The 12691-nt window shown below is 35.0% G+C and overlaps 1 protein-coding gene across 7 annotated transcripts in view; it reads left to right on the top strand.

Annotated features, from left to right (window-relative positions):
• Window positions 1-4679: 4679 nt before the first annotated feature.
• LOC100889505 (calcium uptake protein 3, mitochondrial) overlaps window positions 4680-12691 on the top strand; it is a 29588-nt gene continuing 21576 nt past the window's right edge. For 4 of the 7 annotated variants that reach the window (XM_030980561.1, XM_030980563.1, XM_030980562.1 and 1 more), the window contains exons 1-4: window positions 4680-4785; window positions 7051-7098; window positions 10473-10555; window positions 10977-11027. In XM_030980561.1, coding sequence (XP_030836421.1) covers window positions 4719-4785; window positions 7051-7098; window positions 10473-10555; window positions 10977-11027 — 249 coding nt within the window. In that variant the 5' untranslated portion in view covers window positions 4680-4718. Of the gene's footprint in view, window positions 4786-7050; window positions 7099-10472; window positions 10556-10976; window positions 11067-12691 lie in introns of all 7 variants that reach the window. The other 3 variants (XM_030980558.1, XM_030980559.1, XM_030980560.1) reach the window with 1 other exon arrangement.

A 12691-nucleotide genomic window follows, 5' to 3' on the forward strand; every position in this document is an offset into this window, starting at 1 on the left:
CACTTTTCCACCTACCGGTGCTAGAACACAATGTAACCTTTAATTCCATTGGCTAGCTGGCTATGACATCATCCGAAATCAGGATGTGGAGGCTGGCTGTTACACGCACCTGGATTTAAGGATTCCGAACAGACAAATGATGTCATCGTGAGGTCTCTTGAAGCTGGAAAACATTGAAAAGTTCCATTTTTAGACGACTTTCTTGTGCCCCCGTGCTGCAGAAAAAGCATTGTAGGGGATTCTGTTATGAGCTGTTTTGTTTGCATTGTATGTTCATATAAGCCCCTCATGGTGATACTTCTAAATGTAGCAGTGTCATTTATTATGCATGCCTTCTTTGGAAGTATATAAGTCACTGATTTGAAATCAGAGATAATGTACCTCATACTATCTGTGGTATATATTTCTGTCCTTAATTCATAAAGATATTGGAGATACGATATTCAAATCTATCTCACTGTTATCTTAATAACCAATGTAATGACTTTCGAGTCAATACCAGTGTTATCCGATAAAGCCCTGAATAGAGGGGATTTTTTTTTTTAATGCTCTTCAGAACAATTTAATTATCCATTCTGAATGTGTGTGAGATCATTTACAGCCAAACCATATTAAAAAAATACTTTTACTGAATTAGTGCCCTCTGTTCTTTTAACTGTATCCAATTGGAAATATAATATTCACGTATTTCATTGTATTCTTTCTTTCTTTTTTCCTTTTATTATTTCGTCCTGTGGTTTACTTTACTTCTTCAATGTCTTTTTGATACTTCCAACTTCATATACAAATATTTTCTATTGACATGTATTTCTGCTGCAATAGCTCACTTATTTCAAAGAATAAGAACATGGAGAAATTGTATTCACAGAAACACAGGTGGATGCAGTACTGTATCATGACAATGTGATGATGCTGAACTGAACTAAACTCAAGAGGGAGCTATTTCACTCAAATTTCACACAATATTTGCATCATGCATGTACCCTTCCATGCTTGCATGCAGTTCCAATTAGAGTGGTGTCCGTAGTTTGCTGATTTGAGGTTTTTGAGGGGTCTCATGACATCGGTGGATCGGGGTCAGGATTTAAAAAGTATCTGGATGATGTAAAGATCATTTATCTTGTTCTTTTGCTTTTGGGTTTAAAACAACCAGCACCTGAAAAATGTAAGAGCTTTTTCATGCTTCCCTTGTCAGAGATTTTTATGACATGTGCCCCTTTCTCCCCTTCTCTGGAAGAGGATCCTGGATGCACCACTGTATGTCAAAGGTCAAATATTGTTTGATTAGGAATCTTCGGCACTGCAAGTGAAGTTTAGTATTTATTTTAATAAGAGAGAAAACTCCATTGTTGTGAACAAAATCACATTAAACTCTGTAGTTCATACCACATAGTGTAAATATAGGGAAGGCCTTTACTGTCATCAAATGCAATATTAATCATCCATTATAATGCTCATCACATTCACCATTGTAATTGGACAGAAGAAATGAACGATGACCTTAACCATGAAAATCCCCTGAAAGTTGAAAACTGACATTTTCCTACAGTTGTTCGTTTTGACCGCAATTCCTTGATTCAATTTTCATCGCATAATCATAGCTGAGGGTTGCAGTTGTTCATGAATTAAGGAAATAGGCAATCAGCAGTGCTGATTTGATTTGAGTTTCTGTAATTGTCACAAATGTGCTTTGTCAGCGACTGGTATTTATAATGCGCCTTTCATATCAGAAATAGAATAGAGGCTTGCTCTGAGGAAGTGAACCTTAATGAGGTATTTGATCGGCAGTTTGTTCTCAAGTGCCTTGTTGGTTGGGTTAGAATAAATAGGAGACCCACCTATTAACCACCCCTTCTTACCTTCACCCCATTTTTCCTTCTTTCCTTCTTCTCTCTCTCTCTCTATCTCTGTTACTCTATACCCTGTTGCTTTTTCTTATTTCCCCTCTGATATCACACTCTTTCTGTATGTTCTTTCTATGTTCCTAGACATATCTCTCTCTCTCTCTCTCTCTCTCTCTCTCTCTCTCCCTCTCTCTCTCTCTCTCCCTCTCTCTCTCCCTTCCCCTCTCTCTCTCTCTCTCTCTCTCTCCCTTCCCCCCTCTCTCTCTGTCTCTCTCTCTCTCTCTGTCTCTGTTTCTCTCCTATCTTTTTTTTCTTTATCCTTTTATCTCATCCTCTGAATAATCTTATTTTCATCTTTCATATATATCTGTTGTATAAATTTCCTTTTCATCTATGTTCTTTGAACAAATCATTCAATTTTTCTTCAGACTTCTATACATGTTCACTTCTCACTTCTATCTTGTTTTATTTTCTCCTGCTCTCTTGTTCTGTCATGAGATTTTCCACTGCTTGTTATCAGTTTCAAAAGTATTTACCTCAATGCCTTCACATGTCTTTCTCTAAATTCTCTTACCCTTCATCCTTGCATTACGGGTACCTTTTAAATGAAATAAAAAGTTAATGTCTTTACCATTCTGATTCACACTCAAAGCATCCTATCACCCCACCCTCAGTCACATGTCTTCCTAAAGTCACATGTCTCTTGACCAGACCGGAAAAAGGCTGAACCTACGCCCTTTACTGAACACCCTGCCAACTTCTTTACATCGGTAGAAGATCACAAAACAATCGACATAACTATGTCCTCCTTCTTGTGGCTGCATTACTAATTAATTACTTCATTCACTGTCTGTCCATCCAAACTCTGCGGACTCCTGATGACACGCCCCCTGCCGTCTGCGTCTGTGAGCTAAGCTAGGATTGGTGGTTAGAGAGAGAGAGAGAGAGAGAGAGAGAGAGGGGGGAGAGAGGGGGAGAGAGAGAGGGGGGGGGGAGAGAGAGAGAGAGAGAGAGAGAAACAAAAATAGAGGGAGAGACAGGGTTAATGAGTGACGTGACGATGACAGTTGCTCAGTCACGCCATGTTTGAATGTGTAATGTTTAGGGACTTTCCACTCTTTTCTACTGGGGATTTTTTTTTAGACGAGGTGACAAAATATTAACTTAAATTGGTGTTTCTAGCTAGCTGTCCCCACCATTTTTTTCCAAGTTCAAGTTCAGGACATGTCACCTAAGAATAATTATGAGTAAGGAATACTAATGACTTCCTTCTAGGTCTAGGTTGCTCCTTTTTTATAAGTTTGTGACTCTCGATAGAGCCCATTGTCAATGTATTATTGTACATAACTAATCAGATACTTGTAAATGATACCACACATTTATATCAAGTTTTAAATGGTATCAACAACTAATTTATCCTTTCTTATTTAATACTTGATTTGTATTGTTATTATGAGTGCAGTCTGTTATATTACACTGAAATTATTCACCATAATTCATTCCATCTTGCTTTTGGAATGGACATTTTTTGTTTCTCCCTTTGGTCATCATTCGGAACAAGCATCATATTTTGTGTGTGTAATGGGTATTAAGGCCTATAATTTGGGAGTCCATTATTGATAAATTTTGAGACCATGAACTACATTTTTTTCTGGAGCGCGGGTAACTCCATGCCAAACAAAATACACGTATATGTTTACACCATTTTTTGTTTGAATTTTAAACTTTAAACTTGCATCATTTCCCATTACTCCCTGTTGATTTGGAGATGTTTTGATAAGTTTTTTTTTTTAATCTCTGAGGGCGTCTAAAATCATTAAAGACAGCAATTTTGTACAACTGCTATTTTCTCATTTATATGAGCTTTTAAAAAGTGTTGAGTTCAAGTTATGCCCACAGGCCCCTTCCACCCTTTTTTCCTACCTGGTTTGTCATATTTACACTTAACCTTTTCAATATCGCATCATATGGACATTATAAGAGTGGTAATAATATTGGTGGTCTATTTTGAGTTGTGAAAATCCCCCATGTAGTTTTATCATATGAATCATCATGCACTTTTTTCAACCTAGGCACTTCCAAACATAATCGATTATAAAAATATAATCATAGTATATCATCTGTTGAGAGCCAGAAGGGTGTTAAAGAGAAGGTTGAGTTCTGGGAAGAGGTGAAAAATAATTTGTGAGCATTACTCATTCTTATTTTGCAAGTGTGGAAGAACATCAGTTAAGACATGTTCACTGAAAAGCATGGCTCTTCAAATGCCTTCATTTTCTAAATATGCATGTAACATCGTAAAAATCGGGGGGGGGGGGGGGCCGGCTTTTTACACCACGTGTTCGTGTAGTCCCATATACATCTTTCTGTGCGAGTGTTTGTAACTTTACCAAGACTTGGCCAAATTTCTTATCATTTTGATGATTCCAGAACCTTGCAATACACACACATTCTTATATGCTAGATGATCAACCTTTTCTGGTCGGTTCCACACCGTTTCTTTCATAATGCAATCGCATGACCACAACTCAACTTCATCTTTAACTCTGTGTAAAATCATATTAGTTATCACCCTCCTGACCTCAAACAAGATTTGTTGTTTTCCTTGATATATATATATCTTTTTTTATATACATACCCTAACAATTTATTTTCTATGAACTTCATATAGTCTTTGCATACATATCATATTGTATGTGAATTTTTTTCTTTACTTATAATCAAGACTTATTTTATTTCAGACAGATATTGTTATTGTTATATATTTGTTATCAAATCTGCATGTTCTAATTATATTTGTTTCTATCTTGTTTGCTTCTATTTTCTTCAGCCCGTATTGGTCGTTTCAAGCTGACAGACGCCCAGGTTCAGAACATGTTGAAGAATACTCCTAGCCGCAAGAAGTCCACCAAGAACCTCTTCCGCTCTATCATGGACAAAGGTTTGTTGAAGATTATTCATTTAATATTTATTATTATTTTATTTATCTTGTAGCCTAGGCTGAACTGTACTTTTTTTCTGAAAACGAAAAATAAAATGCATTGAATAATACATAACAATACTTTACCAACATATCATTTATTTCACTTGTGTGTAGTAATTTATAGTTATATTTCTTACTCATTTAGTTGTAAAATTTTTGTTTATTATTTTGATGGTTATCGATATCATTAGTGTAAAATCTAAAACTGAAAATGTTTGTGACAGAAATCTTCATGAATAACTGCTATGTTTGCATAAGGAACTTTCACAAATAGTAAAAAATTAAGTGTTGTATCTGTCATGATTTGGTTATTTCTGAGCAGGAAACTCTCACAAATTTAAAACACCTGTAAAAGGAGTATATTTTATAGTGACTACTGCACTTGAATCACTGACAGTGCTTTCCTGTGAAGAAAGGTTGGTAGCCATTCATAAATTTCTATTGAATACCATCACTCAAGTTGACTCACCCAGTGAAATTAATGTGATCACTCACATTCTTTGACTTACAAGTAAAAATATCAGTCAGGTAAAGCCAGATTACATTGCCTTATCTATTATCGTCAAAGGAATGGCAAACTCTGTATGAAAACGACTGCTGAATATGACAGTCTAATTAAACTATATAGGAAGGTTGCGTGAGAAAACAAAGGGGTCATCCTGCAGAACGCGTGAATTTAGCCCGAAAACCACGAAATCGTTAGGCGACCCTGCTCAAGGATTAAGCGGTAGACACCAACTGCCAGTCTCGTGGTTTGGGTAAGAGCAGGTGGAATCAGAGAGAAATGGGAAGGGGGTGAGTGTATACCTTTAGCTGCTAAAGAGCATGCGATAGCCGGCAATGATAGACTTTACATAAATGGTTGTTGAAATGCCGACGGTAATTACTGAAACAATTGTTGATCCAGGTGTTACAGTCATCCGTATTATTCGTTTGTGATCGGACGGACACCTTGTTACAGACATTGTTTTAAGAAACAATTTGTAAGCTTGGTTTTGGACTGATTTGCAGACAGGGTGACTCTGTCTTAAGACCCCCAATTAGTTACAGCTCATGCCAGTTGCATGCCAGTAGTGGGGGCTATACAAGGATGTATCTTAGAGATTTGTCTATGCCTTACAAGACTCAGAGGGTACTTTATTTGGCTCAGTTACATCACATCACATCCCTAGTTGTCTTATCACGGCCCCGTTTCATAAAAGTTCTTATCAATAACAAGTAACAATGAATGTTATAAGTTACTGAAATCAGGGCATTTGTTTGGCTGAGAGCGAAGTTGTCATAGTGACGTATCTTGCGAGGTTTTCTTTAATTTGCTCTGAACAGAAATTTCGTAAACTTTGATTTTCTTAGTTATTGATGACAGAATAGATTTGTTTCATACATAGGTAGTATAGAAACATATTTGTAATAATTATATTAGGGTGCATGTATGATTAAACATTTTCTTTAGGGAAATTTATAGTTTTTAGCAAATGGGAAGGAGCCTCGCAAGATATGTCACAGAGTTGCCAGTTTGTGTTTGTATAATCACAATAACAAAATTCATAACTTTAATATTTTTTATCAGATTTTGCTCAAAATTTCACCGGCCTGTTCCTCTCATTTTTCTGATTTTCTTAAATACTTAATATAAGGGTGGACTTCCCCTTTAACAAATGTTTGGCTCCAATTTTTTCCTGCTATCCCATCACCAGGTATTTGGCTTGTAGACAGGAAATACTTCAGCATGTTAGTTTACCTTCAAATTATGTTAACAAATGTTTGTAGAACACAATATTTGGCAGGTGATCTCATGTTTTGTCATGGGGGGGGGGGGGGGGGGTCATAAAAGGAGGCGTGAGGGGGGGGGGGCAAAGATTTTTGGGTGTGATGTCAGGTTTCGTCAAGGGAATGTACATTATTGAGAATGTTTCCCTTAATGTGTGTATAGATTGTTTTCACTTTTGTATTTGTATATTATTAGTATTCTCTTATAATGGTGGGGTTAGTATACTATATTACTATGTTGTCTGTTGAGAGCCATTAAGGCGGTAACTCTGTTAAAGTACCGGTATATAAGTTAACGCCTTTCTGGCTCAAAGCAGATGATCTCCTGAGAGCCAGAAAGGCATTTACATATCAAATAGACTTATCACCCTACTGGTTCTTCATATATATGGACAAACTACATAATCAGAAAACTCTAACAAAATTGATTTGTTATTTGTGTTTTATTCACAGGTATCGTGTCTTACACAGAATACCTGTTTCTCCTGTGCATCCTCACAAGTAAGTAAAAGTCATGCCTAGCAGCTCAACACCAAAACTTTTGGGCCGACATATGTTGAGTTCATGATCCTAAATTAAATATATTCACTTGACCATAATCATATTCCTCCTCACATCATTCACTATTTAAATTAATTTCTATTTTATTTTTATTTGCTTGGATAATCTCAAAACATACAGTCTCTTATATCAATTTGGGTCTGCCTTCCTTTTGAAGGAATTTATATATATTAAATGAATAGATATTTTCACCGTATATTTTTCTTATTTCACAAATTTACATGCTCCTGTAGCTTGCATCATTGTGTTAGTGCTAGTGTCATTTGATTCAGGTCAAAGTTTAGACTTTAAGGGTTACTGATCACACAAATGCAAATATTCATGAGTACTAAAACTTTTTTTTTCTTCAACCCCATCATCTTACAACATCACTGCTTACATCTTCAATAGATATGAACTTCTTGACTTTTTATTGCCATTTTGAATTTAATTTGATAAAAGGTCAGAGTTCAAAGTTCATGTGTCATGCTGTACTGATTACTTGTTTAATAACAAGTGAAATCAATCAAATGCCTCCAGCTTCTATCTCAAAACATCTGTTGTATGATGCTAGATCTTTTCAAGATGTGAAACTATTGTTTTGAGTATAATGTGTTGTTATTGTTAGTAAAAGGTCAAGGGTTACTTGATACTTGATTTGGTACTTGCAAAGCTTTTGCTTATAACGGCGACCTTCTGCTTTCTTTCTTTATACACGCAATGGCCCAACATATAAATTTACTCTTACTCATGTATTATACATTTGTTTCTATATTTTGTATATGGTTTGCATACCTTATGTTTTATATAATTATCCATATTTGTTGTATAACTGATTTTGTTTGATTGCAGAAAAATAAAGTCTTTGAAATGAAATGAAAAGATACATGTATGTGATATTTAGATGTTCTCTCCATTATTCTTTCAGAATCATATGCTGGGGTAGGCATATTATTCCTTTTGTCAATGTTCATTTTTTTTCCTCATCCCCCTTAGGGAAACAATAATTCACTGCAGCTTTGTATTACTTTTCAGTATGAATTAAAATAAAAGAAACCCGATGACTTTTTTTGTTGGGGTGGGAGGGGAGGGGCTTGCAAAAAGTGTACATGAGCTTTGATAATGGGAAGTTTTCCACTCAATGTAAATGTTTTAGGCATCTACTTTTGATACTCTGTCCAAATTATTTAAATACATTGCAACGTGTCAAAAAAATATAACTGGAAGAAAATGAAAATGCCTGTGATTTGAATTTTAAAATTTCTCCCAAAGAAACCGATCAGAAAGAAAGACAGAGAAATGAGATGGGGGTGGAAGCTATTTTTGGATAAGAGATCTAGCACCTCAGCAGCTGATTACCAAAGAAAGCCAGCATTCTAATTAATTTTAACTTGATATGACCCTTTGCATTTGCTCAACAATCTATCATTGTCCGTCCTGACGGTCCTGCTAATTATCAAAGTATCACAGCTCCTCCTTCTCTACCCGCCTACGTCTCTGAAAAACATTCTTCCGTTCAATTAAAGGTGGCTTCCGTTTTTTGTTTTATTGCGAGAAGAGGGAGAGAGTTTGAACTTTTATAAGGTTGTTAAGCCAATCTTTAGTATTATTAAAACATGTTTAACTAATTTTTGTTGCTTTTTCAATTAAAAATGAAGGAACTCAAACTTCAAATTATTATCCTAAAAAGGCATACACTTAGATTTAATGGGTTTTCATGATGATATTGCAATTCTACTATCTGAATTAATCAAAATCTCTTTTTTTTCCCTGAATTTCTATACAAAAGTGGATAAAATTCATAATGGAATTGTTTTCTATATCTTTAACCTGTGAGATAGTGTTTCCGTTCTTTTTTCTCAAACCCAAGTTACTTGAGCAAAGAAAGTATTAGTGATTTTATTTATTAGATTTGTTGAAATGATACAAGCACACGTGAGGAAGAGTCTACTTCCATTTAAAAATCTGTTAAACCTAAGTGTAGTGTTTAAACTTACTGGTGCAATTCATAAGGGTGTTGTCCTGTGTTTTCAAAGTGTAACTTCTGGTATAGTGTTTACAGGTAGCATATTTAAAGTGTTTAATCTGTTGGTGCTCCTGTTGAAAAACCTAAATGGGGCAGTGCTAACTGTCACTGGAATTGTTAGGCACTGAACCTTTAACACCTACTCTAAGCACCACTCTTCCATCTAAGTCATCCTCTTCTGAATCAATACCAATGTCCTCTTAGAAGTTAAGGTCCAGATGAGCAGAGCTTTCGCAATGTTTACGAAACTCATTAGCACCGCCTCAAAAACGCAATCACGCCGGCTATTTCAGGTAAAATATTAACTGCTGTCATAAACAAGTGAAGTGGAATGTCGTCATCGGTTGATGTCATCTCCGGATTTTCGCTCATTTTTCAATGTTTCTGGTTTCTGGTGACAGGAAGAGAGTGGTATAATCAATTAGACTGTTGGTGTTATGTAGAATTGCAAAGGTCGTGAAGTATTGATTAGCACTTGCTGTAAAGGTCAAGTGGGCGTCGCACCTAATACAAGAAAGATAAAAATAACGTAAATTTTAACAGTTTATTCTTTTTTAACTGGAAGAGTATAACAAGATATATAGTTGATACCCTGAATAAAAACAGGAAGTGTCCAGATGAGTGTTGAGTTTGTGTAAAGTGTAATTATCCTTATTATAGGACTGTTTCATCGCTGTCTAAATAAAAGGAAGGTCTGTCTCTCAATTTGTTCCTTTCTGCCTCTATTTCCATCTCTGTTTTTGTCTTTCATCATCTGTACCCAATTTAGTTTTTTCTTTTATTAATCATAATTTTGTAATTTAATATATGACGATTATGATTATCATGAATATATATGTCTTTGCTGGTTTTTGTTTTTAAATTTGTTGTAATATTTGTATATTCCTGGACCCCGTGGAACACCACCCATGTCATGCCCCACACGGCTGAATATGGGCAATCCAGGCACTTCCTTTGTATTTGTACATATTTGTATTGTTTATTTGTATTTATTTTTTTTATTTCTTACTTCTTAATAGAACTATTAAAAAAATGATACTACTACTACTACTGCTTTCTTTTTTGTATATCTTCCTCTTTATACATTTTTCTCCTTTTTCCCTCACTCTCTGCTTCTTTATCTCCCTTCTCCATCTCTCTTGCACGTTTGTTCCTTCCACCTGTTTTTCTCTCTCTCAGTCTCTTCATCCGTCTATCTCCATAAGTAGGTCTGCCTCTGTCTCTGTCTCTCTCTTCTTCTCTCTTTCTTAGATAAGTGATAAACTAACAATTTGCTTTTTCTTTTAATTCTTGTCCCCTCTATTTACAGAGCCACGGGCTGGTTATGAGATTGCATTCAAGATGTTTGACAGAGATGGTAATCACCGCATCGATCGCAAAGAATTCCTTCTGGTTTGTTACTTATTATTTCTTTTTTGTTAGATAATCATAATTTTTTTAATGTCAATGGGATTATTCAGATATATAATTTTTATAGTATTTTTTCATTGTATGCATTTAAATCTATTCAAAACACCTGTTCATGTTTGGTAGGTTTAAACCCAACCATTCTCAAGCTCAGTCTTTAGTGGCATAAGAATTAAAGCAACAAATAATATATAGACTAATTCTAAATTATATTTCATATTAAAAGTCATTGATTTTATATATCTGTCTTTCGACTGCACTCTGTTTCTTACTTATACATTATTAATTCTCTTCCTCACTTTTCCCCACATTATGCCATCCCCCCCCCCCCCCCCCCCCCCCGTTCTCTTTCTCTCTCTCTCTCTCTCTCTCTCTCTCACTCATTCACCCTTTCTTATCTCTCTAGATGGAGGAGATCTTTCGTAAGAAGTCCCAGTCCAGTGGGGAGTCAGGCTCAGTGAGTTGGCTTAGCCAATACGCCACCGATCCAGATTCTGTATGTATCCTCTCACACCAATCAAAATTTTCACAAAAGTTATCTCTTTACAAACTCAAATTTTACTTCGCATTGACCGAAAATTGGCACAAAATTTCTTTGTATAAAGCATGATGCAAAATTCAAACTGCAATACAGAAACAACCAAAGTTTGTAAATTGCAATAGCTTTGATATTCTCAAACTTTAAATGAAAAATGCTGCGATGATTCAAATAGTTCAGTGAGATTCAATTCCCAAATATGGTCCGACTGCATTTGGCAGCTTAGATAATAATAATTAGTCATGTAGCCTGCCTTTTAGAGTATTTCTTGGATCATGTACACTATTTGTTTCAGTGATGTGGTATCCCCAACAATGCTACACTTTTAAAATCACACACACACACACACACACATCATGAGGTACCTTATTTAAAATCATTACATCCTTGCTTCGTGGCCTTTATTAGAAGTTGTTGTTTTTCGTCACCTTTGTATTTATTGAAATAGAAAATGGAATTAACTTCATCCCAAAATCTGAGATTAAAAAAATCAAAAAAAGTAAATTTTAAAAAGAAGGGGAGAAAATGCATCAAGGATATTTAACTTTCCCTAAAAAAGTACCTTGCCTATTTAAAAAAAAAAAAATATTTAAAACAAATAGTGTACAAGATCTTGTATACCGAAGATCACTTTGGGTATTTCAGCAACATACTACAATGCTTTTTCCTTACGAGAACCCACATTCCCAACCTATTTAAGGATGGGAGACCCTCCAATGTCTGTCCTTGTGGCCCCAAAGGATGTTCCAATTTTCTTTCTCTCTTTGTATGAGATAACATTAATGTTTCCAAACAACATATAAGTTTATAAAAAGACAATAGACCTGATTTCACAACAAAGATGATTGTAATTACTTTCATAAGCTATGTGGTTGAATGTGGATTAAAAAATGTCTATAAATACCCAAATTGATCTCGGTATAGAATGACTATGAAAACATGTTGCTTCTATCAAATAATCCTTCCACCAAAAATAAACACAAACTACTTTTGGGCAAAAAACCTTGATGAGACATTTGCATTTCTTTAAATTTCCAATTAAAGGGGTTAGTATTTCTAAACACCACCTTGGAGCATTGATTTGATTACCGGTATGATATTTTAGTTTTGGAATCAAGATCAGGCACTCAAATAAAAAGAGTACAGGATGTATCAACTGTATGCAAACACGATAATTCAGTTCTGGTTTATTGTAAATAAAAACATACTGAATAAAAAGTCCAGAGACTCATACAATTCAGTTTAAAAATTATAAATACATACAAGAATATAAGAAATCAATACTTTTAGCAATCTTCATATTAATTACTGATTCTAATTAACTAAACTAATAATGTCTGCTCCATGCCAAAAGGGCATTAATCTTGGGGACTTAATGTCCTTCTTGCTATCTACAGATGATAAAAAAACTTCTAGATGTTTCTATGTAGTTCAGATTTTTTGTGGAAGGATTATACATCAAACAATTACATGAGGTCAATATTTTCCTGTTGCATATAAAATCTGATGTTGTTCCAGTAGCATGTTTGTAAATTTAACTTGGAAATGGCTTGCAATTGCATGGCTATCATGAATTATATTAT

The sequence above is a fragment of the Strongylocentrotus purpuratus genome, unplaced genomic scaffold, assembly GCF_000002235.5.
Source record: "Strongylocentrotus purpuratus isolate Spur 01 unplaced genomic scaffold, Spur_5.0 spur5_scaffold_11, whole genome shotgun sequence".
Classification (NCBI taxonomy): Eukaryota; Metazoa; Echinodermata; class Echinoidea; order Camarodonta; family Strongylocentrotidae; genus Strongylocentrotus; species Strongylocentrotus purpuratus.